This window comes from Coptis chinensis, chromosome 4 (assembly GCF_015680905.1).
Source record: "Coptis chinensis isolate HL-2020 chromosome 4, ASM1568090v1, whole genome shotgun sequence".
In the NCBI taxonomy this organism is placed as follows: domain Eukaryota; kingdom Viridiplantae; phylum Streptophyta; class Magnoliopsida; order Ranunculales; family Ranunculaceae; genus Coptis; species Coptis chinensis.
This window is the reverse complement of record NC_141459.1, coordinates 21,575,328-21,603,234: the sequence shown is the minus strand read 5'-3', so window position 1 is coordinate 21,603,234 and position 27,907 is coordinate 21,575,328. Positions and strand designations below refer to the sequence as shown.

General features: G+C 35.6%; 4 protein-coding genes across 5 annotated transcripts; 1 reads left to right on the top strand and 3 right to left on the bottom strand.

Moving 5' to 3' along the window:
* Positions 1–3,466, bottom strand: LOC147502572 (F-box protein At3g07870-like). Its single transcript, XM_086607342.1, has 2 exons — positions 2,103–3,466; positions 1–302 (listed from the first exon to the last, which is right to left on the bottom strand). The coding sequence occupies exon 1, from the start codon at positions 3,253–3,255 to the stop codon at positions 2,107–2,109; it is 1,149 nt and encodes a 382-aa protein (XP_086463468.1). The 5' UTR covers positions 3,256–3,466; the 3' UTR covers positions 1–302; positions 2,103–2,106.
* Positions 3,467–11,123: 7,657 nt separating this feature from the next.
* On the bottom strand, positions 11,124–14,460 carry GYRA (DNA GYRASE A). Of its 2 annotated transcripts, none has more exons than XM_086607338.1 (2): positions 14,327–14,460; positions 11,124–14,129 (listed from the first exon to the last, which is right to left on the bottom strand). In XM_086607338.1, exon 2 carries the CDS (start codon positions 14,044–14,046, stop codon positions 11,302–11,304), a length of 2,745 nt encoding a protein of 914 aa, XP_086463464.1. In that variant the 5' UTR covers positions 14,047–14,129; positions 14,327–14,460; the 3' UTR covers positions 11,124–11,301. The 2 variants fall into 2 exon arrangements, with proteins under 2 accessions (XP_086463464.1, XP_086463465.1); XM_086607339.1 differs by having other exon boundaries at positions 11,124–14,125.
* Positions 14,461–14,556: 96 nt separating this feature from the next.
* On the top strand, positions 14,557–16,631 carry LOC147502570 (small ribosomal subunit protein uS13z/uS13y/uS13x-like). The gene is made up of 4 exons (XM_086607341.1): positions 14,557–14,676; positions 14,748–14,908; positions 15,056–15,244; positions 16,303–16,631. The coding sequence occupies exons 1-4, from the start codon at positions 14,674–14,676 to the stop codon at positions 16,406–16,408; spliced, it is 459 nt and encodes a 152-aa protein (XP_086463467.1). The 5' UTR covers positions 14,557–14,673; the 3' UTR covers positions 16,409–16,631.
* Positions 16,632–17,854: 1,223 nt separating this feature from the next.
* On the bottom strand, positions 17,855–22,268 carry LOC147502569 (polyphenol oxidase I, chloroplastic-like). Its single transcript, XM_086607340.1, has 3 exons — positions 21,944–22,268; positions 18,706–19,931; positions 17,855–18,557 (listed from the first exon to the last, which is right to left on the bottom strand). The coding sequence occupies exons 1-3, from the start codon at positions 22,051–22,053 to the stop codon at positions 18,115–18,117; spliced, it is 1,779 nt and encodes a 592-aa protein (XP_086463466.1). The 5' UTR covers positions 22,054–22,268; the 3' UTR covers positions 17,855–18,114.
* Positions 22,269–27,907: the final 5,639 nt, after the last annotated feature.

Here is a 27,907-nt window from a genome sequence, read left to right as displayed (position 1 = left end):
GATGCAATTTGCAAGTGACCATATATTAATAGAAGGCGTACCGCGTACGAACAAATTAGTCAAGACCCATATGATTTGATATGGACCAAAAAGTGATAAAACTGGTGAAGTAATGAAACCTATAGCCCAGTCCACCAGTAAAAATGGTCAATTGCCCGGGCTAACTCCTGTTAATACCTCAAGCCCAAGTACGCTTCTGAGTTCTGAACTTCTGATTGCTGGAACTTGGAAGTCAAACAAATTGTCCGAGTGCACTGTTTTAGTCCTAGTGCATCCATTGAGCAAAAACATTCACTCCTCTCCTGCACACATGCACCTAATCAATTGGAGCATACTAATGATTCAATGACCACACATGAACATTTTATCTGACCCTTTAACGATCAATTGACCAATTATATTGAAAGATGTCGTTATTATTAATATACTGTATCTCTATCATCGAAAGACTTGTGCACATTTGCTGACAGTTCAACAGCATAAACCAACCAAAGTTCAAGCAAACAACCTTAACTGTTTATTAGGTTCCCATGGCAAAAAATGCCGCAGATCAATAACTTTGAGTCCAACCATTTCGCAACTCAAGAAGATACCTACTTGAATCCTCATTCCTTAAGATCAGAATTTATGTATTTGATCTTCAGAAAATGAAGTGTTCTGTCTAAAATCACCTAAGGTCAGTATATCACCTGGGTGTATATTTATCTTATTAGGTTTAATGAATTTGGTAATACTGACTACTACAGACATTACTAGATATATAGCTAGCAAACGGAAATACAAAAAAGGACCTTGTCATACAAGCTAAATATCCTAACATTAGAATCAGTTTTAAGGTCTCCATAGTCCTCTGATATGGTATAACAACATCCAGATAATGCTGTGTTACAATATTTGAGTAGACATAGTGGCTACTAAGTTCAGACTAATCATGTATTTGTATCTTCTGAAGGTCTTACGAGGATTGCTGGCCATGTTGGACACAATACCACAGTATTTCCATGGCGCACACCCAATGCGGCAATGCATTCACCCTCGATCTTCCTATAATTCTTCCATATATTGGCATATTGCTACCCAACTATATCAACTAAAAGAAGACAACAAAAATCGGAAAATCATATGTATATATAATTATATATGATTATATCTGTTTATGAAGTTTAAGGCAAAGCTTAAGTGGTTAGCAAAGAACCCAAGATCATATGCCTCCTGAAACTCCATGAAAATAAACAAAAGGATGGTACAAGTAAAGTAGATTTCGAAGTCAAATAAATCATAGAAACGATGTCGTATGATAGCATGTTAGCATCTAAGTTCCATATTCTATATTAGAAGTGTCTCCACCCCCACATCGATCATGTAGATTTAAGTCCCATTTGTGAGACAAGATTAAGGTTGCCAGTGGAGTTTCTTACTCTAACTATCTACTATGTCCAACATAAAGCATAACTAGAATCACTTTTGACTTTCTCTTAACAAAGCTCCAAATAATTAATGAAAATCAAAGCTCATGCCTATTTCTAACTGCCAAATAAGATTTAGGCTGAATTAAACCTAATATAATCATGTAGACTGGCATTTTCCTACATCACCACTTCTGACTCTGTTCTTAACAAGGTGAAATTTTGTTGGCAGAACCAAGCTGTAGTTAAGGAGTTCTCTACTAGACTCGATACCTTCTTATATCTTTGTATTTATTTCTTGATCCAACAAAGGTCAAACCTTATGCATACTGAGATTTTTCACAATTATCAAAAACTATCAATCCATTGACTAACAAAGCCGCGTTGTTTTGACAATCCATAACCATGAAAAGTGACATTGGAAAAATCACAAATCTGTTAGATAGCCATGCCAGAGGAATGTAGTATACTTGTATTCAACATGCCTTTGACAGCAAATTAGCATCTACAGAGTTAAATGAACTTCACGGACAACCAGTTATAAAATTCGCAAAAAAATTGACAATGTTATACAAAGACTGAATATATGCAAAATGTATTTGTTAAAAAGAATCATCTTAACCAAAAGACATTTAAAGTTTATTAGCAACAGTTTAGCTCCACAGATAAAGCAATCATGTAAGTAGATCCTGTTACCTCTTTAGTGATAACCAAGATTGCTGGGTGAAAAAAGGCTTCCCATGAAAAGTATCGGTATGTCAATTTTCAACTCCGAGTTCCTCTTGCGGTTGCGAATCTGGATACTGTTAAAAATCATCTTTTCGCTGTCAAAGTAACCAAGAAGTCCATTTAAATAAAGCAACAAGAGTTTACTGTCAATTAATTCCATCATTTTGTAACCCTTCTCCCAAACAAATTTCGCTTGTATAACATATTCCTCAGCCAAAGAGCCTAGTATTCTATAAAATTTCATCTCCCACATCTCAGTTTCAATATCAAACAAACCATCAATGATAAGGCAGAGTTGTTTTCGCAACACAATCAAAGTTCCAGTTCGGCTCATTTTGCCTATATTAGGTAGCTGAATTGTACTGAATTCTTCTGTAGCCATATTGAAAGAAACGATGATAGCAATCTCAATACTCGTACAAGCTACCCAATAAAGACAGTTATTAACATGCACATTTGACAAATTCATGTCAGAAATGTATGGAACATTTAATGCTACCACTCTCCAGCAATCTGAACCAAAAGTATATACCTCTACTTCGCTCACATTTTCAGACGAGTCACTCAATATCCGCAGTACCTTGTATACATTGTTAAGCGAATCAAAACCAAACCCAGATGCAATAGGTCTAATATGATTCTTAGGAGATTTCGGAAGCATCAAGTAATAACCTGTAATGGGATTACAGATATAATATCGTGACTTGCTTGTCTGGTAAATATTCTCGCGTGCAGGGGCGAAACATATCAATCCATTAACGGAACCTACTACTTCATATTGTTTAACAAATCGGGGTGCTTTAAAATTTTCTTTGAACTCATTGAACTCAAGATTGTAGGCTCTTACTTGTGTTTCAAAATTATCAAAGCATTCATTATCAATCATATAAAATTTTCTGTATCTGTCGCGAAAAGCAAAACATTGAAGCCTATTACTAGCAAAATGAACTTGAGCAAAACGTGGGTGGAGAACTACATCATACCATCTTTTGCAAACCCATCTGCATTGGGAGATTGTTTTGAGAGGTAATCTGGCAAAGATGTCGAAGACTACATCGAGTGGAAGCTTCGAAACTACATCAATTTCTCCTAGTTTCATGTCCAAGTTGTTTTTCTTCATTCTTGTTGTCACCTTTTTACATGGTGACTGAACTCTTTGACTCTAGGGTTTTGGGGAAGAACCGAAGAACAGGAGGATTTTTCGGGATTCCCTTAAAAAGAAACTTTGGCTGGGCTTGCTACTCGATAGGATGGATTACTAATTAACCTCGGTCCATCATTCGTATTAACTTTTAACACACCAGCCTGAATTCCTGACCATTTTTCCTTTTAATGGAATCAACTCCAGGCGCTCAATTTCATCAAAAATGAAGGAGTTCAATTTCATCAGAACGATTTTTTGGTGCACATGCCAGTATGTGTACATCGTAGTATATGGTAGATTCTGAAGAGAGAGAGCTTAAAATTCTTAGTGCTATTTGTTTTTTTGGGTTAAGTTATAAGAGGGTCTTATAAAGTGGTTTGTTTTTCATTTTAAGTTTTTCTTATAACCACTTCTAAAAATAGAAAAAAAAATATAAATATATATACATAACATCTTATAGATGGTTATTTGACAAATATAACCCTACTTTACATCACATTTAATTTGAATAGATTAATTTGAAACAAACGTATAGTTTGATTTTCGATTTCAAATCAATTTTGATAATTAGAATATCGATTTTAGAAAACTACCTTAATTGGTGGTGGTGGTAGTGGTCTTAATAGCATAGTGGTGGTGGTAGTAGAGGTGATGATATTGGTCTTAATAACACGGTTGTAGTGGTGGTAGTATAAGTGGTGGATGTCTTAATAGTACGGTGATAGTGGTGGTGATAGTCTTAATAATACAGTGATAGTAGAAGTGGTGGTGGTGGTAATGGAGGTGATGATATTGGTCTTAATTATTAAGGAAGACTTCAGTCAAAGCTAGAGACAAGAGAAGTCAGTGTCAGCTCATCATCTTGAAACAGACTTGTAACCGTTTTTGTAACTGTTTTCTGTGTAATGAAGAGTATAAATACAGGATGTAAGAACTTGATAATCAATCAATGAAAACATTAGTTTAAGTAATTCTATTTTGGTATCAGAGCAAGAAAATCGCCTTGTGGCGTTCATCGATCCATCAATAAAATTCCTAATCCTAGTTTATCAATTCCAATCAATCAATCCAAATGGCAAGAACAAATCAAACTTCTCTTCCATCAAACCCTAATCCAAATGGAGCTGAAAATCAAGCTTTTCATCAAATTACTGATCAAAGTAACGGGGTTAATCATCAAACCAATGCCGATGTTGTTCTTCCAGCTAATTATGTTCAAAACAATGTCGCTGCTGTTCTTCCCGCTATTTATGTTCAAAATCAAGATTCAATTCATAATCTTGGTACTAGCCGCTCAAAATTCAAAGATCAACACTTCAATTTCAACAACAAAATCCGAATTCTCATTCATTTTTTCTACAAAATCAACGATTTCAAAGAACAATATCAAAGTTCTCAATTCAATCAAAGAACCTCAAGGTTATCAAGGTCCTTATAATTCAATTCCTACTCCAAGTTATAATTTCACAGGCTTTAATGCTCCAATGGTTGTTCCACCGTCAACTACATCTTATTCCTTCTAGAACATCTCCAACATGGTTCCTCTGAAGCTCAAACGGGAGAATTACTTGATGTGGAAGCAACTTTTCTTACCAGTTTTGAAAACTTATGATCTAATGGATCTTATTGAAGGTACTGATCTATGTCCTTCTAAGTTTCTTATGAGTAAAAATGGAAGTATCACAAATACTATTAATCCGGAATATATTTCTTGGATTAAAAGAGATCAAATGTTGTTGATTTGGATAAATTATACTTTATCTGAGGAAATTTTGCCTTATGTGGTGGGATTGCCAACTGCAAGAGATTTATGGCTTACATTAGAGAAAAGATTAAGTACAATTTAAATCATGTCATGCAATTAAAGAATCGCCATACAAGATCCGAAGAAAGGAGAGTTGTCTATGGTGAATACTTGAAGAAGATCAAAATAATAGTTGATAGTCTTGCGAAGATCGGGATCACCGTTGTAGATTCCGATTTGATATATCATACCTTGAGAGGATTACCTGAAGAGTCTAACTCATTCACTACCTCAATCAAAACCAAATCAACTAATGATCCTGTTTATTCAGAAAATTTACACGGTTTATTATTGAATGAAGAGATCACTTTAATTCAAAGAAATAGAGGCGCGATCAATTACGAAAGCAAGATTCATCAAGCATTTGCAACTTTTAATCTTGTTTGGCGAGGTTCTTATGATTCTAACAGAGGAAATGGTAGAAATTCGGCAGAGGTAATAATAGAGGAAACTGGACTGGTAGAGCAAATGGATCTTCTAGAGGCAGAGGATTCAATACTGGTGGTGGTTATTATAATAGTTCATATAATAATAATGGTGGTGGCTACAATCAAGGTGGTTATAACAATTCTTCTAGGTCATCTTCTGGATCATCCAGACCTCAATGCCAAAATTGTAATAGGTTTGGTCATATTGCTTTGGACTGTCACAACAGGATGAATCATAGTTTCATTGGAAGGATACCACCTGCAAAACTTGCCATGTTGGCAAGTTTCAATGATACAAATCCTCAATTTAATACTCACCGGAATGATTCTTATCAGTTTCAGAATTCTCAACAGCATGATAATTCTTGTCAGTTTCAGAACTCTCAGCAGAATAACTTCTACCCACTTCTCAGCAGAATGATTCATGTTGGTTTGCTGATACTGGAGCATCAAACCATCTCACTGCTCATCTAAATAACATGGCATCTCATGCAGAGTACAAAGGAAAGGACAAAGTACTTGTTGGCAATGGCCAAGGTTTGCAAATTCTTAACATTGGATCTACTTCATTTCGTGTCCCTCATACTGATAATACTCTTCATCTGAAAAATATTTTACATGTTCCTACCATAAAGCACAATCTTCTTAGTGTTCATAAGTTTGTATCTGACAATCATTGTATGCTTATTTTTACTCCCTTTGCATTTTTTTATCAAGGACATGGCATTGGGGATGATTCTTTTCCAAGGACAAACTAAGAATGGTCTCTACCCTTTGCTTCTATCATCATCATCATCACCATTTAATCCCCCTCTTGCTCCATTCAAGTTCCCCTTTGGACATCCTCGCTCTTTCTTCTTCAAACAAGATGCATCAAAGTTCAAAGAAGTTTTCTTTTTGTAATGATCATAGGAAAGATTACAAAACTTCCTCGCTTTTGGACAAACCGCCTTCAACACAACCTATCAATGGTAAAGAACACTAATAAAACTTTGATGTCAAAAACAAGAAATAATGCATTGATGTTCAAAGTTTCAACGTAGTTCCTTAAAAAATAATGTTTTTATTTTAGAGAGTCCTTGTAATGAATTTGTAGCTTGAAAGCAATTACAAAACTTCAACCGATAATTATCTCTTTGATAAGAAATCTAAATCAATGTACATTAGTGGCAAGCCATGTGGCTAAAATTTTGACACATGAGTTAATAGGCCCTGCATACATTGATCCATGGTATTACAAATTGGGCTTTAGCCCCCGTCGATTAAATGAATAAAATAGAGACCCCTACTAATTTACAATTGTTACACATGGATCTTTGGGGTCCATCTCCGTTTTTTCAATAGGTGGCAATAGATTTTTTGCTACTATTGTCGATGATTTTTCAAAGTATTGTTGGTTCTTTCCCTTACACTTTAAGTCTCAATTCTGTTATGTATTCCAATCATTTAAATCCTTTATTGAAAATTTTATGTCTCATAAAATAAAAATAGTACGATCTAATAATGGTGGAGAGTTTGTTAGTGATGCTCTTGAAAGTTTTCTGTATAAATCTGGGATTGCTCATCAATTCACTTGTCCACATACTCCAGAGCAAAATGGAGTTGTGGAAAGGAAGCATAGACACATTTTGGATATGTCTTGAACTCTCATTTCTCAGTCTTGCATTCCTTCAAAATACTGGGTAGACCTTTTTTCTACTTCAGTCTATCTTATAAATAGATTACCATCTTTTTCTCTTGCTTTCATCTCACCTTGGGAAAAACTTTTTAACATAAAACCTACTTACTCTACACTCAAAGTCTTTGGTTGCACTTGTTTTCCATGGTTGAGACCTTATATTAATAACAAGTTAGAGTTAAGGTCCAAACTATGTGTTTTCATTGGCTATTCTTTAAATCACAAAGGTTACAGGTGCCTTCATATTGAGTCTGGTAGAGTTTTCATCTCAAGGCATGTTATCTTCAATGAAAATCAGTTTCCTTTTAAAGTTCATTCTTCTTCACTGTTTTCTCCTTTTGATCTTCCTCAATAGTTTTTAAAACAATCCACTTCAATATCACCTCTTCAAATTTCTTCTCAACCTAAGACTATCAATACAACCTCTTCTCAATCTCAATCTCAATCTATCAACACAGTTCCAAAAATTATCAGTCCTTAATCATCCACTCTTTCTCAGGTTTTACCATCTTCATCCAACACTCATAACATGCAAACAAGAGCCAAACAAGGTATTTTTAAACCAAAGGTGTTTCATACAACTAAACATCCCTTACCTCATGCTTTACACATTATTTTTTTGAAATTCCATCAACTCCAATATGTTATACTCAAGCTATTAAGGACTTTGCTTGGAAAGATGCCATGGTTTCGAATTTAATGCAATTGCTTAAAAATAGAACACGGATTCTAGTTCCTCCTTCCTTAGCTCGAAATATAGTTGATAATAAATGGGTCTTTAGGTTGAAGCAAAAAGCGGATGGGTCTATTGATAAACACAATGCAAGGTTAGTTGCCAAAGGCTTCAATCGCCAGTATGGATTTGATTACTTAGAAACTTTCAAATCCCGTTGTCAAGCCCACTACTATAATACTCATCTTATCACTTGCGGTCGGTTTCAATTGGGAAATAAGGCGGTTGGATGTCTCCAATGCTTTTCTCGCATGGTCACTTAAAGGAGCAAGTCTTTATGAAGCAACCACAAGGGTTCATTGATCCTCCTCAAGCCTCACTATGTTTGTAAACTTCTAAAATCCATGTATGGACTTAAACAAGCCCCTCGTGCTTGGTATGAGGAGTTATTTCAAGCTTTATTGGCACTTGGATTCACTACATCTGAAGCAGATCATTCCTTGTTCATTAAAAAAGGTCAGAAGTCCATTACTTACATTCTAGTTTATGTGGATGATATCCTTATTACAGGAAGCTCTAAAGTTGAGTATCTGCAAGTCATCAGTCAGCTGAGTTCTACATTTGCTATGAAGGATCTAGGTTTACTTCATTATTTTTTGGGACTAGAGGTTCAAAGAGATTTAAGGGGTATATTTTTGTGTCAAACAAAGTATACTTATGATTTATTACGAAAAGCTAATTAACATGATTGATGCTAAACCAGCTTCAACACCTATTTCATCAAACTGTAAATTGGATTCTCATTCAGGAGAGTTGTTAGCAGAACCTACATCTTATAAGTCCTTAGTGGGAGCATTACAATATCTTACTTGGACAAGGCCTGACATATCTTTTGTTGTTAATTTAGTTTGTCAATTCATGCACTCTCCCAGGTCTACTCATTTAGCAACAGTCAAAAGGATCATCAGATATCTGAAAGGTATAATCGATTATGGAGTGTGGTTTACAAAGAGTTCCTTCATTATTCAAGCATACACTGATGCAGATTGGGCTGGATGTCCTATTGATAGGAGATCTACGACTGGATTCCGTGTATTTTTGGGGAGTAATCTTCTTTCTTGGTCAGCGAAAAAGCAGCATATTGTAGCACGTTCAAGTACTAAAGCTGAATATCAATCTCTAGCACACACAGCTGCAGAAATCTATTGGGTTTGCTTACTATTGAAAGATTTACATATTACTATATTGAAACCTCCTCTCATATTTTGTGACAATATCAGCGCTATAGCCTTAGCTAATAATCCTATCTTTCATGCTCGCAGTAAGCATGTAGAAATCGATTATCACTATATAAGAGAGTTGGTTGTTAATAAAGTAGTGGATATTCAGTATCTTTGTACACAGGATCAGGTAGCAGATATCTTTACTAAAGGTCTATCATCTCAACGATTCCATCTACTGTTATCCAAGCTATCAGTGCTTAATAATCCCTTCAGCTTGAAGGGGGGTATTAAGGAAGACTTCAGTCAAAGCTAGAGACACGAAGTCAGTGCCAGCTCATCATCTTGAAACAGACTTGTAACCGTTTTTGTAACTGTTTTTGTAATTGCTTTCTGTGTAATGAAGAGTATAAATACAGGATGTAAGAACTTGATAATCAATCAATGAAAACATTACTTTCAGTAATTCTATTTTTAATAACACGGTGGTAGTGATGGTGGTGGTGGTGGTAGTAGAAGTGGTGGTGGTTTTAATAGTACGGTGGTGGTGGTGGTGATAGTCTTAATAGTACAGTGGTAGTGGTGGTGGAGGTGATGATGGTAGTGGTGATGATGATGGTGGTGGCAGTGGCAGCAGTGGTGGTGGTGGTGGTGGCTAGGGCAATGGAGTTATTTGGAGAAGAAGATAATGAAAATGGAAGAAAAGAGAAATGAGGCTAGGGGTATATGGACGGGGGTGTTTGAGTAATTTTTTCAAGTTATAAGACTTATAGAATTGAAGTAGATCTAATTTTGGTACTTATAGAATTGGAGTATCTTATAAGACATTTAGTAGAATGCCTTTTATAAGGGTAAAAACAAACTAAAAAATGTCCAAAATCACTGGGCATCTTATCTTATAAGAGGTTATAAGACATCAAAGTCTTATAAGGGTCTTATATAACCTCTTATAAGATGTGCCTGCTGATTTTAGATATTTTTTTTTTTGTTTTTTTTCTCTTATAAGAGATTCTACTAAAATGTCTTATAAGAGACTCTAATTCTATAAGGACCAAAATTGGATTTACTTCAATTCTATAAGTCTTACAACTTGAAAAATGACTCAAACACCCCCGTCCATATACCCCTAGCCTCATTTCTCTTTTCTTCCTTTTTCATTATCTTATTTTCGAAATAACTCTATTACCCTAGCCACCACCGGTTACCACCACCACCACCACCAAACTATTAAAACCACTACCACCACAACCACTACCACCACTATCATTACCTCCACCACCACTACTATTCCACCACCACTACTATCGTACTATTAAGACTATCACCACCACCACCACCATTACCACTGTGCCATTAAAACCACCACTACCACCACCACCACCACTACCACCGTACTATTAAGACCAATATTATCACCTCCATTACCACCACCACCACCATCACCACCACGCTATTAAGACATCTACAACTTTTACTACCATCACCATCACCGTGCTATTAAAACAATATCATCACCTCCACTATCACCACCGCCGTGCTATTAAGACCACTACCACCACCGCCGCCAATTAAAGTAGTTTTCTAAAATCGATATTCTAATTATCAAAATTGATTTGAAACCGAAAATCAAACTATACGTTTGTTTCAAATTAATATATTCAAGTTAAATGTGATGTAAAATAGGGTTATATTTGTCAAATAACCATCTATAAGATGTCATGTATTTGTTTTTTCTATTTTTACAAGTGTTTATAAAAGAACTTAAAATAAAAAACAAACCACTTTATAAGACCATCTTATAATACCATCTTATAACACATGGTTTTATAACACCTTCTTATAACTTAACCCAAAAAAACAAATAGCCCCTTAGTATCCCAGTTGCCAATTGCTTCCCTGGCACCTATATTAGATTTTTGTTAGTTCTGGACTTTTGCTAATTACCATAACTATTTGAGAAGAAATATTTTTTTGGCAAGAATCACTCCATCACTTTAAAGCAAAAAAGATCCAATGAAAATAAGAAGCCTTAAAACTCATGTTTCTGAAACTTAAAATATATTTGCGACTGTAAAGCAAGAGTTTAATTGAACCGAATTAAAAAGAGGTGAGGCGGACGGCCGAACAATACCAAAATAACCAAGAAAGTACCTCTCCGCACCCAAAGGTACAAAAATCACCTCTCAAACAAAGATTCCTACCTAAAACAAGGCACCTCACTAAACTGTCTCAGTTTCAACTTCCTCCTCTTCACTTGCGGTTATCAAAGAAGCAGACTGTATCTTTCCAGCATGCTCCAACCTCATCAAAATAACTCCCTTAGCATAGCGTGACTGTATGGAAACATCCCGAACCTTAATTCTGTTAACTGTCCCACTCTGGCTTACTAGAACTAATTGTTCATCACTTTCACCACTCCCTTCCATTGAAGAACCAACAACGTACACAGCAACCAGGCGATCGTCTTCCTGAAGCTTGTAACCAATTAAACCAATTCTATTCAGAACTGACAAGTTGAAGTAGCTCAAAGGGACTCTCTTTCCATAACCACTTTCAGACACATATAGCAGCCATGGGGCAGAGAGATCCTTGCCTTGTTTCTCCAAATCTTTATGCATAGCTGCTGGTATTATGTCCATGCATGCCACTTTATCCCCCTCTTTAAGTCTCATCGCAATAGAACCCCTAGTATTTCTCCCAAGCGCTCGAACTCTCTCACAGGAACTCAATATAGCCCTTCCCTTCTGAGAAGCCATTGTGACAAGATCATCATTTGAGCAGAGCCTGACCCATTTCAGCTCATCACCAGGAACCAGTTGGATTGCTATGATCCCTGTTTGCCTGATCGCTGAGAAAGATTTCAAAGACACCTTTTTTATGTACCCATTGACAGTAAGCATTACTAGATACTGTTCTTCAGAAAACTCACTGACAGGAATAATTGAAGTTATTCTCTCCCCATCAGACAGAGATAATATCTGAACCACTGGTGTGCCAGCAGCTGTCCTGGTGCATTCTGGGACTTTGTAGGCACGAGATGAGTACACAGTTCCCTTGTCACTGAAGTAAAGAACATGATCGTGGGCACGGCAAACAAGGAATTCAGACATAGCATCATTTACTCTCATCTTACCAACGGACTTTCCAATTGTTCCACGATTTTGAAGATTGAAAGTGTTGGGCTTCATTCGCTTGAGGTAGCCTTTTTCACTAAGAGTCAACAACATTTCTTCATTGGGGATCACATCTATATCATCAAGTTGACCAGATTCATCCTCTTCCAACATTGACCGCCTTGGAGTTGAAAATTTGTTCTTTACCTCAATCGCTTCTTGTTCTATTAACAGCAACATCTGTTCTTTGCTCGACAACAGTTCATTCAACTTCGATATTTGCTCACTCAAGGCTTCACCTTCATCAACAAACTTTTTACTCTCGAGAAAAGTTAGCTTTCTCAAGGTAATGTCCAATAAAGCTTCAGCTTGTCTCTCAGATAGACCATACATGTTCCTCAAAGCTTCAGAAGCTACAGCATTACTTGAGCTTTCCCTTACTATTCGAATCACACCATCCACGTTGCCAAGCCCCACAATGATGCCCTCCACTATATGTTTTCTTTCTTGAGCTTGAGAAAGCTTATGCTTTGCCCGTCTTTCAATAACAGAGCATCTAAAGTCTAAGAAAGCCGTAAGTAATTCTTTTAAACCCATCAGTTTTGGTTGTCCATTAAGAATACCAACCATGTTGCAGTTAAAGCTAGACTGAAGAGTGGTCAGTCGATACATCTTATTCAGAACGATTGCTGGATCAGATCCCCTTTTAAGTTCTATCACAACACGCATTCCATTACGGTCACTCTCATCACGAATATCACTTACGCCTTCTAAGACTTTGTTCTCCACAAGTTCTGCAATCTTCTCCACTAATGCAGCTTTATTAGTCTGATAAGGCACTTCCTTAATGATAACCGCAGTCCTCTTGGTTTTAGAGTCAAGCACTTCAACACCAGTCTTTCCTCTGACCACAACACGTCCTTTCCCAGTACGATATGCATCTAACACACCAATATTACCCATAATCAGTCCCCCAGTTGGAAAATCGGGTCCAGGCATATACTCTAGCAGCTCTTGTAGTGTAGCTTCTGGATTGTGAATCAAAACAGAAAGTGCATCCACCAACTCTCCAAGATTATGTGGAGGAATATTAGTCGCCATTCCTACAGCGATACCAGAGGAACCATTCAACAACAAGTTAGGAACTCGAGCTGGTAGAAGTGAAGGCTCCTTCTGTGAATTGTCAAAGTTCGGAAGGAAGTCGACTGTATCTTGGTCCAGATCAGCTAATAGCATGGCTTCAGCAAGTGCTTCCAATCTGCACTCCGTGTATCTCATAGCAGCAGGAGGATCTGCATCAATTGACCCAAAATTCCCATGCCCACGAATAAGCGGCCAGCGTAAAGAAAAATCCTGAGCCATCCTCACCAATGAGTCATATACCGCAGTATCACCATGCGGATGGAACTTCCCAAGTACCTCACCGACCACACGAGCACACTTCTTATATGGCTTTCTCGACGAAAGACCCAACTCATGCATAGCAAATAAAATTCTCCGATGAACAGGCTTCAAACCATCCCTAACATCCGGTAAAGCTCTACCCAACAAAACAGACATAGCATACGACATGTAAGCTTCTGTCGCCTCTTTATGAAGCTCAGTCGGAACTATCCTCCCCCCTTGGTTAATCGCCCTATCCTTCAAAACCACCTTCCCATTAACTTCCCCTCCATCCTCATCCCTTCTATTAACTGCTGCCACAGCTTTAACTGACCTTCTAGGTGCATTGGCGAAAAAACGTAAACCCCTAGATAACACATAAAGATTCCTCGACGCACCAATAAAACTCGAACCAACAGGAAATGAAAGTTTATACCGTAATAACGAAGATGCCGTTGAAAATGCCATATCTCTTTCTACCCCAAATATAACACAGTACAGTAACTAACCACTTGGTCTGTAAACAGTCAAGTCCACATTTTTTTACCTGGCTAAACAACATAAATAATAATAAATTAATAAATGAGCTAGTACATTAAACTTAAGACATACTAAATATTTTGCTAAACCCTAGAAATCAAATGTACGGAAACCCTTAAAAATGAAATGAAAGAAGTAAAAAACTAGAAAATGTACGAGAAAAAAAAAACTATTATAATGAAGTGGAGATAAGAGTAAAAAACTTTACCTTGTGTGTGAGAACTGAGAAGAAGGGGATAAAAAATAGCAGCAGCAGCAGAAAGAGGAAAGAGAAAGTTGTAGTGAGGAAAATAGGGTGTGCGCGGGAGGATGTGCTTCTTTTTTGTTTTGTAAGAAGAAAACTTTTTAGTCCATCTCGTTTTGGACTCTAGGGTTGCAAAAAGCCCAAACATAACGAAGGACAAAGTTGGAGTTTAACTTTAAAAAACCAAGGGTAATATAGTCACATAAATAGTCAGCTACAAAAACACTCCAAAAACCCTAATTTTTTTTTTTTTCAGTCTTGATAGAAAGTGCAGCTGTGCTCTCATTATTTTCTCAAATCTCTGCAACAAAATGGTATCACCCTTTTTTTTTTTAAATAACTATTTGAGTATATATAGTTTTTAATTGAATTGATTATTTCACAGTCTCTTATTGCAAACGAAGATTTCCAACATATTCTGCGTGTGTTGAATACAAATGTTGATGGGAAAAAGAAGATTATGTTTGCTTTGACTTCCATCAAAGGTATTGGAAGGAGATTGGCTAATATTGCCTGCAAAAAGGCTGATGTGGACATGAACAAAAGGTTGGGTTTTGTGTTTATTTTTTGTTATACATATGTTGGTTTGGTTTTAGATCTTGTATTGTTATTGTTCATGGGAAAATTGGTATATATACTTGATAAAGTGAGTTTTTTGTAATTTTGATAAACTGGGAGTTTTGGAATTGTTAGAGCTGGTGAATTAACTGCGGCGGAACTGGAGAATATTATGGTGATTGTTGCGAACCCTCGACAGTTCAATATTCCGGATTGGTTCTTGAATAGGAAGAAGGATTACAAGGATGGGAGATACTCTCAGGTGGTGTCCAATGCACTTGATATGAAGCTGCGAGATGACTTGGAGCGATTGAAGAAGATCAGGTATATGTTTTTTGATTTGGCGTTAATGTGTAAGCTTTTAGGTAATAATGAACCAGAGTAATTTTAATTACTAAAGCAATCGTGTACCGTTTTATATACAAGGCTTTATTTAGTTGCTCAGCTTTTCAGTGAGTATTTAAAGAATAACTTGTTAGTATGCATTATGAAATGGCAGCTTATATTTATTGACTCGACTAGACTAGTAATTTATATTTAATCGTTTTTAATGACTTCCTTTTTTCTGTTTATACATTTACATGAACTAGATGAAACAGAGATTCGACTATAATCTTTTGAAATGTTTATTGTTTAGTTTCATAGAAAAGCAATACTGAGATCAAACAGCCTAGTCTTGAGGCTACAGCCTCATATATTTGGGGCCATTGAGGGTATGACTTTTTATGGATTAAGCTTCAGCTTGTTGGACCACATATCTCGTTATACGCAGCGATACAAGCTATCTAGCCTCGAGTGTAAAGCTTGATCTCCTTGACACTAGCCTTTAAGAAAAACAAAGGGGCACACTAAGATGGCCTTAATATGGAATTGAAATGAAACCAAGTGAAGGACAGTCTTAGTTTTAGATTATCCTTCCCTAGTCACTCCAGCCAGTACTTGAACACTAAGATTTCCTTACCTTCAAACTTCTTTAATGCTTTACGTCAAAGTGAGTGTTATGGTTTTTAATACGATTTAACGTATGCACTAGTCAGATCATTGTTCTGGTACTTATTCTTTCCTTGAATAACTTGTAAACTACCTAAATTTTGCCAATTGAGTTTTGTACACCTGTGTTTTATTACTTAGATTCATATAGAAGAACTAGTTTCTTAGTGACATCATTTGTGAGGTTGGCATTTTGTATATTCATTTTCACCAACGCAGTAACGGCAGGTAGATTGGCAATTGGCGTTGTATTCTCTAATGCGAAAACCTGTTTTCTTTTTTTTCTTTTTTATTTTTGACTACTATAAACTCAAGTGTAGTGGATGTCGAAATGTTCTTTATCTTCTGTGCAGTGCTCTAATAAACTTTATAATTGCATCTACTTTGTGCAGGAACCACCGTGGGTTGAGGCACTATTGGGGCCTTCGAGTTAGGGGTCAACACACCAAGACCACAGGTCGCAGGGGGAAGACTGTTGGTGTCTCTAAGAAGCGTTAGTCAATTCTCCATTTAGAATGTGATGGTAGTTTGTGTCATCTGAGTTGAGCATTGGAAAGCTTTTCTGAACTACTTTTCTTTTGTTTGCGTCACTTCTATACTCTTATTATTGTGCTTACTAAAGTTAAGATGTGTATCTTTTGATACATTACCCTTTCTTTGAGTGTTTTATGAACTTGGTGAAGTCTCTATTTAATCGTAACATCTGCAATTTTGGGGTGTATATCAGATTTTATGATTTTATATTTGTCCTTGTTAGTTGCGTGCTTGAAGGGCGTGTAGTGACCTATTTGACTTGAGGTTGGGCCTGATGTCTTGATTATGATTCCCACCGTCAGGGGGGGAGGGGGATTTAGGGAAACAACGTTCTAACTGATAAAAGAATAGCTTGATATTACAGTAAATTTCTCTCGTCATGCAATTCATTAGCAAGATTCCCAACTTTAGGTTACTCGGTTTCTCTTGGTAATCCTATGTTCGACACCGTCATTTAAATATAAAAAAGGGTACAAAGCCAATTATTAGGGTTAACTACTGTTATCCCCCCCCCCCCCCCCCCCCAAAAAACCAAACCAACTAGACGGGAAACTAGGGTCTCCTCCCACCACCCACTAGATGGGTTTTTTAGAGGAATCCTAATTGCCCAGCCAGTCGGGGTAACCCCAAATAATTATTATTACTTGATTAGTTTTTAGTTTGCGTCAGTCGGTCAGACCCTTCTTGGGCGAAAAGAGACTGCCCACTTGGAATATCGAGCTATCCCAATTAGTCTCTTGCACCACAATAGGACTACAAGTTCCATCTATACCGCACAAGTAATTCCTGGTTCTTTAATTTTGTCACAGTTTAAGGGAAACAACATGTAGACTTTGTTGGTTGAAAAGGTATTCCTCTTCCCTAGAAACTGGGACTAGATCCTTTCACCACCCATATATCATAGTATGTCTGATCCAACTTTCCCCCACAAAAAAGAAAAAACAAAGCAGAGGCGTTCGTCTATCACTCCCAAACTAATTGTGTCTTTTTGGCTGAGTAAAGGTGGAGGTTAGATTTCACGAACATTCTCTACAGCGTATCGAAAGTAACAATAGTTAAGGCCTGATCAAATCCTCTTGAGATCCAGTGAAGATGATAAGCATTCCCCCTCTGTACAAGTATTCTTTGGAACACCATTTTCAATCCTTCTCCAGTTCCTTGAACCCAAAGTAAACACTTCACCTTCGTTAGTGGAAGAATCATTTCCAATAGCAGATACAACAGTATATTCCAGTTCGGATGCTCTCGAGAGCGCAATGTGCTCTCCAGTAATAGGATTGCAGACATAGTAAAACTAACATTTTTGACTCTGGAAAGCAATGAGACTAGTGCTACTATAAATATTTGCTTAGAGTAAACAATATGCCTAAAGAGCATAACAAGTGACGATCTTAGCTGATCAAATAAATATTTGCTCCAACCACAAAACTAGTGATTATTTAACAATCAACAAAATACTAGGAGACATTTAGCTAGATGTTAAACGACCTCGACGAACAACAAAAAGCAAGCTATATACTGGAGAATCTCCGTGCAACCCGGGTGTTCACATAGGTTTATACCTACCTTCACACCTACAACTAATCATAACCACTACATGAATAACAAATGAAAAAATAGATACATTACCTATTATTACATGCCTAATTCTTTTGTTTGAATGATCTCAATCAGTCCATGTATTCAATTCGAATTCCATCCACTGTGGTGTTCACTCCAGTCCCACTTCTTGGCACCAAAGTAACCCAAATGCTGTCATCCTCATTTGCTTCCAAATCTTGCAGCAATTCTGAGATCCCCATCTTCAAATTACTCTTTTTCTTCATTTTCTCATCTCCCTCATTCATCTCTATTGTTATGCCCCGTGGTACGTTTACATAAGTCCCAGCAAACTCTCTTGATTCTGGACCAATGCTAGTTGCGTCAATTGCATTAATGTAGACATCAAACTTGACAAACATGTCTATCTTTACATCAATGCCATATACCACCAATACCTCTTCCTCCTCCTCTGATCTTCTCTGTCTCTTTGGTCTATGGACCTTGACTTCAATGTTGGTGTCAAGTGTTCTACCTTCTGGCCTGAAGTCGTTCAAATGAGCACCTAGGATACCTGAAATATAAGCATTAAAGTTAGACTGTATGCTACATTCAATACTATCAATAAAAGTAAACCGAGGTGCTATAGGTGCTTTCACTAAAAATCCCAAAATTTGATGCTAATTGTTGGAATTAAGTTGTACCAAAGTTTAGTACATTACCATTATTTCTCGTATTCAACGTGCAGCGAGCAATCTTCGGGTCAATAGAAGGCTTTGGCCGAGCATTGAGCCAAGGGTAATCAACCTTCTCATACCCATATCCAAGCTTAGTTATATTGAGGATATCGCCTATTCTCACACGAACAAGTTGCGAGTTCTCATTGTGGAAGAAGAAGTGCGAGTTGAGCCAGACTGGGTCGACAATCTCTGGTTCATAACCCCTCAGTTCCTTCCAATATTCCCACATTCGATCAATGTTAGAATGGTGCGCATAGAATATAGGATCACGAGCAGCTGCATAGAACACTCCCATATTTTCTCTGTATCGATTCAACGCCTTTCCAACCCAAGTGTGCAGAGCATTGTGTGGTGCAAGTTCTATAGTTCCAGGCCCATCACAAACACCATCCTTGCCTGGCTTGGACTGACAACCCATGAAGAGTTCCACCTTCTTAGCACCAGAGACCATTTGGTGATACATGAAGGCTAAATTCTTTTTAATCCGTTGTTCAGGCTCAATTTCGGTATCGTTATAATCATAATTTATATCTGCTATTCTAGGAATATGAACATGAGTTTCTTCACGTTCTGTGTCTGTAAAAGCACCATCCATATACATAGCAGGCGTAACCATTCCCTCTGGAGCATCCCATTGCCAGAATGGCAATGCAAATGTGTCATCACCAATCAAACTTCCAAGAATTCGTTCATGAAAGTATATCATCATTCTGTGCCAAGGAAAGAATAACCATTGCCTGTGGATGCTAAAACTGGCATTCGAGTATTGTTGGTTATAGGCCCCTGTGCAATAAATGCAATGCATGTCGGCTTGGCGTCTAAAGCTGCGTGGATCCTCATAAGGGAGGGATTTCATGATGGTAAGGGCCTTGTTGTACTTGGCAATGTAATCCTTATCAGCAAGGTGAGCACGTCGACGTATACGTCTAGGTGACGAAAGATCAGGGATTTTGAAATCAATGAAAGATTCTTCAGATTCTGGCTTTGGTGGACAACAGTAGACTTGAAAGCCAGGTTTCGCAAACGACTTGTGACAAGTTGATAGATTTGGGGTGAATGTAACTATGTGTGGTTTCTCAGGTTGTTCAGATGAAGGTATGTTGTTCGATTGCCAATCTCCTAATGCAAGGTTGAGGACTATGTTCTTGAGCCATGAAAATGTTGTAGATATGTGGACGTGTTGTTGATCACTCAACTCCTCGTGCTCCCTACACATAAATATCAGAAAAATACGATTAGTTTTGTGAAAATATTGTAAATGTTGTCGTAAGCATAGTTCGGAATTTTCGGAATTCCGATAAATTCAAAAACTGAAGTTCATTAAATTTCGACCCTTGTTATATTCGGAATTTCAAATAATTTCGGAATTTCGGATATTTCAACTCTATATTTAAAATTTCGTTTTTTGTGAAAAACCGAAATTCCGGACGGAATTCCAGAATTTCGTTCGGAATCACGAACTATGCTTATATTCCCAAGAAAATTTAAAACTACTAGCAGGAAACACACCACGTAAGTTGCATATTTAACACACTACACACTAACACCCACTGAATGATCTTTTACTTGGAGTTTTTACTTTACCAATATGCCAAAATATATTCCAAGAAAATATTAGATTAATATGTACCATAGTACAAAATATCAAGATATGGGTATTTATCGATATTTAATTTTTGGATATGTATCGTGGATATATCCCTCTCTTTGGAGATATTTGACATTGTTTCACATATAAATATCGTGATATATCCAAAATATCGATAAATATCGTAAATATTGTAGATATTTTTTAATATATCATGATACATTATTTATATTTATTTGAAATATAATGGTAAATATTAAATAAAATTATTATATACACAAAATATTGCCAAATATTGCAAAATATCATAAATATCATAAATATCGTTAAAATATCACCGATATTTGCAGTCATATATATCTCTGAACATATTGTGATATTTATATATCTTTCTCTGAAATCTGGATAAATATCCCCAAATATCACGATATATCGGGATATTTTGTACTATTATGCCTACAATGAGCATAAATGAATTCGAAAAAAAAAAAAAAAAAAAATGAAGAAAACTTCACAGATTTAACAATTAGAAAATTGTGTAACTGTAGAATCACGTTATTGAGTCGTCATGAGGTTTGTAATACAGTTTAGTGGCTACTTCTTCTCTGGCTTTAGCCGACCACTGAATATATACTACAGTACTACACTATTCTATTTTATTATATTTAAACGTTTGAAGAAGTTTATTTTATTTAGTCAAATAGCTGCCACCATGTGTAAGGTCAGCACTCAGGGCTGGCACTCTCTTGGAAAAAAATAGAAAACAAGTGGATCTTTTTCTGTTAAAAAAATTATATTTCAAATCTTACCCTACATGTGGAAAATACTTTAACAGGGGTCAGCTATTTTTTTTTCGTGGGGAGGGGGATGATTGTGCATGATTCTGTGCTATTGCTAACGGAGCTACCTTGAACTCTTGAAGGCTTCATTGGAGAGAACCACCGAGTTTCCCTCTAAAGTTAGGATTTTATGCAGTAGAAAATTGAAAAGCAGAATATTTTTACCTTGTATTTGTATTTTACGAAAATCAAATTACCACTGATCAAAAACAAAAAATAGTCAGTAAAAAATTAATCAAAATACAATGCTTTTAGTGGTAGCTCCTTCCCATTCTTCAATATAGTTCAATAGTTCAACAAATTCGAAATTTGGACCAGACCCGTGAAAAGCTATGGCTAAATGTGTGGGGATAAACAACACCCTTGGTAGTGGGAACCAAAATTACAGAATTTGAGAGGGGAAAAAATAATTAAACCGGTTAAAGAAAAAGTATAAAAGTCTTAAGACCAATTATACCATGGAAAAAGTTGCTTTAGAAAAGTGAACGAATAGTATGAGTCTAATTCTTATTCTCCTGAGCTAAAAAAACTCGCTTCTAAATTTATAATAACTAAGATTGAGTGAAATGCATATGTTATTATATAATAGTGCTTAAGCTCTAACATCAATCACCTTACAGTTCTTGAATATGAAACCAAGTAATAAAATGATCATCTACATCCCAAGTTATAATTCACCGAAAACCTTACAATATTATTAGTGCAAAAAAGAAGAAAACATGGTAAAAATGACATTCAAGGTAATGGAATGAAGAACAAGACAGGAATAGAGAAGGAATATAGACCAACTAACCCAGCATGAGTATGTTGTGCTTCGTTTGAGTCCTTGATGAACAAATTTGCAAATAATCCAACTACAATAATAGTGAAAAGAACTGCACGAAGCCATCTTTTTGCCTCCATGATAAAGTAGTAGTCACCTGCACTACTAGTTTAGCGCACAATCCAAACTTCATATGAGGGTATCTCACATCAAGGAAGGGAAAGCTTATAAAAGAGAGCTACCTACCTTTGCTCCTTTTAGTTGAAAAGTCTCCTATAATGTACTTTTTCAAATCTGTATACTGGCCTTTAATCTATATTAACAATAGTATATTCATGTGTAACATGCTTAGATTAGAAAAAAAATTACTTTTGTATTAGAATAATAAGGATGCCAATAATGATCATCAGTCAAAGAAAAACAACAAAAATGATACTAAAACGTGACAATATTAAGGCCTTGTGTTATATATGATTATTGAATCTTAAGCCGTTCTGCCACATGATTAAGAAAATAATACAAAAATAGTGTGTTGCGAAGTTGTGTACTTGTGTGAAACGTCATTAGATCTACAGAATGTCGAATAAATAATATAGATGACAGATCGATGGACTACCAAGAATATTGTGTGTGTTTTGTTTTTTGTTTTTGTTTTTGATGGTTAAGAATATTGTGTTAAATGGTACTGGTAGTGTCGTAAACTTGATTTCAAAAATTGTCTATAGCATTTGCTTTTGTAATTTTGAACATTTTCGTTTTGCTAAGTAGCTAGGGAAACACGTTCCAGCTGTTTCTCAAAGCACATTCCTCCAAAGAGTTGCCTGACTGCCACTCCCAATGTTAATGGGCTAAAATCCTTGTGCCGACCTACAAAAATTAAAATCATGTAACGCATTTGATCAACTCAATATTCGCAAGAATTGGAAGCCAGTCTTAAGAAAAGGTTGAGTTTTTCAACTTAAAGTAGAATAATCTGCCTAACACTAAGTTTAGGTAGGTAAATCATGAACGCGGACGGAATGCCCAACGACAATAAATCATGTTGAATCTAAATAAAATACATATATCCAAGGCCCAAAATTTCGATATCGGTTCATATATGTGTGTACCCAAAAACCGAGATATATCGGATATATCGGATATATCGGATATCTCGGTTTTTTTGGTGACTAATCTAAAGTTTCTAAAATATCGGATATCTCACCGATATATCTCGGATATCTCGCCGATATATCTCGGATATATCTCGGATATATCGGATATTTCGGAAATTTCAATATTAAATTATTAAAAATTGGTCAAAAAGTCAACCGATATATATCGATTATCTCGGAAATATCGATTATCTCGGCGATATAAACTTTCATATCGGAAATTCCGATATATCTCGGAAAAAATGGGGTTCAATATTCGGTGGATATATATCGCAAATATCGATCTCGGTGTACCAATTTACCGAGATATATCGGCGAGATATCGGATATCTCGGCGATATTTTGGGCCATGCATATATCTACTTTCCATTGTGAATTGCCCATCTAGTTCATGATAAATTGTATATGTACTTTTTATAATCAAGAAAAGAGTCCTAATGACCAATTTCGAAGAAAATCAACTATATATAGAAGAACACTGTTTTTTTTTTAAGTAACTCACAAGGATAAATTCTAACATAAAATAACCCACAAACCCACGATTTCAATTTTAGTAACCCTCAATGACAAAATAAGTTGGCCCAGCTTTTTTATTTTTTTTAAAAAAATATCAGTTTTACCTGTTTGTGTTATTATAGATACAAATCATAGAAATTTTTATTTTTTTAAATACCAGTTTTACCCTCTTTGTTATGCTTATAAAACAGAGAAATTTGGTGATTGTTCGTACCCACCTCATATACTATGTTGTTGTATGAATATTGATTGTTCATATTTCAATAGATTCTTATTAATCATACATTATGTTGATGTATGAACAGTGATTGTGCATAGCTCATGTTGAAGTATAAACAATGATTGTTCATACGAACAATGATTTTTTATAGCTCATGTTGAGGTATGAACAATTAATGTTCGTTCATAGCTCATGTATGTTTGAGGTATAAACAGTGTTGATGTATGAATAATGATTGTTTATACTCCAAATAGGTATGAACAATTATTGTGTATACCCCAAATAGGTGTTCGATCTTACTGATCATACATTATGTTGAGGTATGAACAATAATTGTGTATAACTCATGTTGAAATATGAACAATGATTATTCATACGAACAATGATGGTTCATAACTCATGTTGAGATATGAACCACAAATAGGCCGGTATGAACAATCAATGTTCATATTTCAACATTGTTCATTGTTCATACTCCAAATAGCATACTTCAATAGGTGTTTTTACTAATCATACATTATGTTAAGATATGAACAAACTTCATTCATACCCCAAATGGATATAGTATGAATAATGATTGTTCATACTATATACATCGGGTCGTTTCGGTTAGGTCAGACCATTTATTATTTCGAGTTTGAGGTATACTTGACCTTTCATCTATCCGGTCCTTGTGAGTGGGTCAAGGGTATACTTGACCTTTCATCTATTCGGTCCTTGTAAGTGATTAAAAAAAATGAGATTGAGAGTTACTTTTTCCACCTTTTTGTCATTGAGAGTTACTCCTTGTAGTTGGTGGGGTCCTCATCAATCGAATAGATTTTGGTTCTGAACCATATGTAGAAACTAGGAAACAAAAAGGATAATGCCAAAAACCCTCTGTTCGTGTTCTTCTCTTTTCTCTAATTTCTAATTTTTGTTTTTCTTTTTGTTAACACAAGTTCCACTTTGGATCTGTTTTTGTTAGTAAATGTTTAGGATTTGGATCTTGAATATGACTAGTATTTAAGCCACCACCATCTTCTGCCGTCTTCTCAGATCTACTTTTTTTTGTTGGGTATTAAAGAACCGGGTTTTAATTGGGTTACCCGAAATCAAAACTAACAGAATACTCAACCTAGTCGGATACAGGTAGGTTTTGGTAAAGGTGTCGATGGGTATTTGTTTAACTAGAATCGAAATCGTAGAAAAAATTATGGTTCCGGTTCTTATTTTTAGGAACCGTTTAAAAATGGGTACTAAAAAAATCGAACCATATAGAACCATAACAAAATGGTTTTTTAAACAAAAAAATCATACTAGAACCGGAATCGACCTAGAACTGAACGTTATCGTACTTTTAACATAAAAAATATCGAAATAAAGAATATAAAAACTCAAAACGTTCATTTACATATTACTAAATTTTATTTACTAGTGTAATATGTAGTTTTCATAGTATTTAATGTTATAAAAAATATAAAAATATAATTTATAACTTTAAATATATGGTTTTATGAATGATATAAGTACTTACTAGCTTGTAGGCATGTGCATAAGCACTGGCTCTTTTGAAAAACATTTATATTTTTTTTAGAAAATTGAGACTACCATTTTAGTCGCTAACCCGTTTTAATTTTATAATAAATTGTTTTAAATTAAGTTTTAAAAACCAGTTTTTTCAATTGGGAGAGAGATTCTGTTTTAATAGGAAAATGATTTCAGTCTTAATTAGATATACTAGATTTTCGCTTAATTTTCAATAAGAGAGGAATTCTCATTTAAATAGGAGAAAGATTTCCGCTTAAATTAAAAGTGTTAGAATTTGTTTTAATAGGAGAAGAATTCTCGTTATAATAGAAGAGAAATTCCCATTTTTTTTTCAAATAGGAGAGAAATTATCGTTTTAATAGGAGATGACGTGGAATTTTAATAGAGTTCGAAAAATATCCCTTGTGGGAGCTTTAATATTAAGATATAGATATCAATATTTAAAAAATGACTTCGTTTGTGTTTTTAGTACACATTTTTTAATGGGTTATTTAGGCTTTGGTACTATGTACATATTATGGGGTATTTAGGTTTTAGTCCTATTTCCATCTATTGACCGGTTTTTTCTAATAATATATTTTTGATTTTTTTTTTTGCAAATAGCCAAACTATTTGACCATTTATATTGAATTGTTGGACCACCAAGTTAAACAATGGACACGTAAAAATGGGTTAATCCAATGGCCAAAAAATTTCACTGGGTGACTTAACATTGATAGGACATGTGTCCATTGTTTAACTTGGTGTTCCAACAATTCAATATAAAGTAGTATGTCAAGCACGCTCAAGGGTAGTTTGGCCATTTGCAAAATAATCAAAAAATATATTATTAGAAAATAGCTTGACCACGGTTAACTGAGATAACTCATAGTCAATAGATGGAAGTATGACTAAAACCTAATAATCGATAATTTTAGCACTAAAACCTAAATACCCCATAATAAGTAGGACCAAAGCCTAAATAACCCTTTTTTAATAAGACTAATAAAAAATGTGCGCAAATAGTGAATCTCTTAAGAACCGAAATCGGGAATATCTACTAGGAACTGATAGTTATGGGTATGGTTTAGGGGTGGGCAATGGGTCGGCCCCACCCCTAAAGTCGGCATAAGAAAGGTCGGTCGGTAGGTCACAAGTCTAAATCTCAAGCCTCGACCTACCCTAAGCCCTTCTTTAAAAGGCTTTAGGGCGAGCCTATATATTTTCTTCTTTTTACAAATGCCATTTTTCGACAAAAGATTGTTTTTGGTTTTACGTGTTACAAATGTCCGCTCTGTAATTCGCTTTAATGATGTGGACGGAAACTTTTAGTTCTAGACTTGGTTTGGATGTGAATAAAAATATAATTTATAAGAAGTAAGTAGGAAAATAAATTGAGAATAATAAGTTCTAGACTTTGATTTGATAATCAAAGGAATAAAGTCTTATTTTTTTTATTAGGCTAGTGCTCATTGTTCTTCATGGCTGCTAGATAGGTTGACAAGTTTTTGTTATATAAGACAAGTTTTTGTTATATAAGACAAGTTATTGGAAGTACCTTTGGGTGTAAGTGATAAATTACAAATGACAATGTTATTTTAATTTACAATATTTAACAAAGAGTTGGACAATTATGGTACGTGTATTTATAGTGAAAATGTAAAACTATAACTAGGGCTTGGTTATGGTGAATTAGGGTCGGCCTATGTTTGAACCTTAGCCCTAGCCCCCCCTAGAAGGCCTTAGGGTCGGGTCGGCCCTGCCCTAAACTCTGTGAGGGCTTTATAGGGCTTAGGGTCGGGTCGGTCAGGGCCGGGTTAGGGTCGTTAGGGCCAAATTTCCACCCCTAGTATGGTTCCACAATTTTAAGAACTGCAAAGAACCAGAATCGAAATCGTAAAATCAAATGGTTATTGGTTCTTACAACACTAAGAACCGGACCGTTGGTGCCCCTAGATTTCAGAAGGTAGGAGTGTTAAAAGGGTCAGGCCGGGCTGGGCTAGCTTGGCCCTCAAGCTATAAAATCCCTCATGACTGAGGGTCGGACCAATCACTAATAATAATGTGTGTTTAGGGTGGTCGTAGTAGGTCATGACATTAATCACATGAAGCCCTTATCCATTCTCCTCGACCCTCAATTTTGAGGGTCAAATGAGGGTCGAGCTGAGCCCGGTCAAATTATTTACTACTAATTTACTTAATTTTTTTGGTGGTTTTATTTTTTTTTATTATACTTTTGATTATGTATATCAATTTCAACAAAAGATATAAAACTTATTTTTATACCTTTAGAAAATGAGAGTCTTACACTTTCAATACTTACCATGTTACTATGTTAGAATTACATATTAACTTTGTCTTTATATGACCTATATATCTCTCTTTCATTTAATTATAAAAAATATATATGTTATGTTATAATTTACTCATTATTAAATACTAATTGTAGTAAAAAAAAAAGTTAATATAACCTATATAATTAAATTAGAAATATATATGTAATGTGAAATAACAAAAAAAATTATGATTGCCAAGTGAGGGCCTAATGAGAGTCAGGATCATATTCTAGAACCTAGCCTCTAGTCTGCCCCTAAT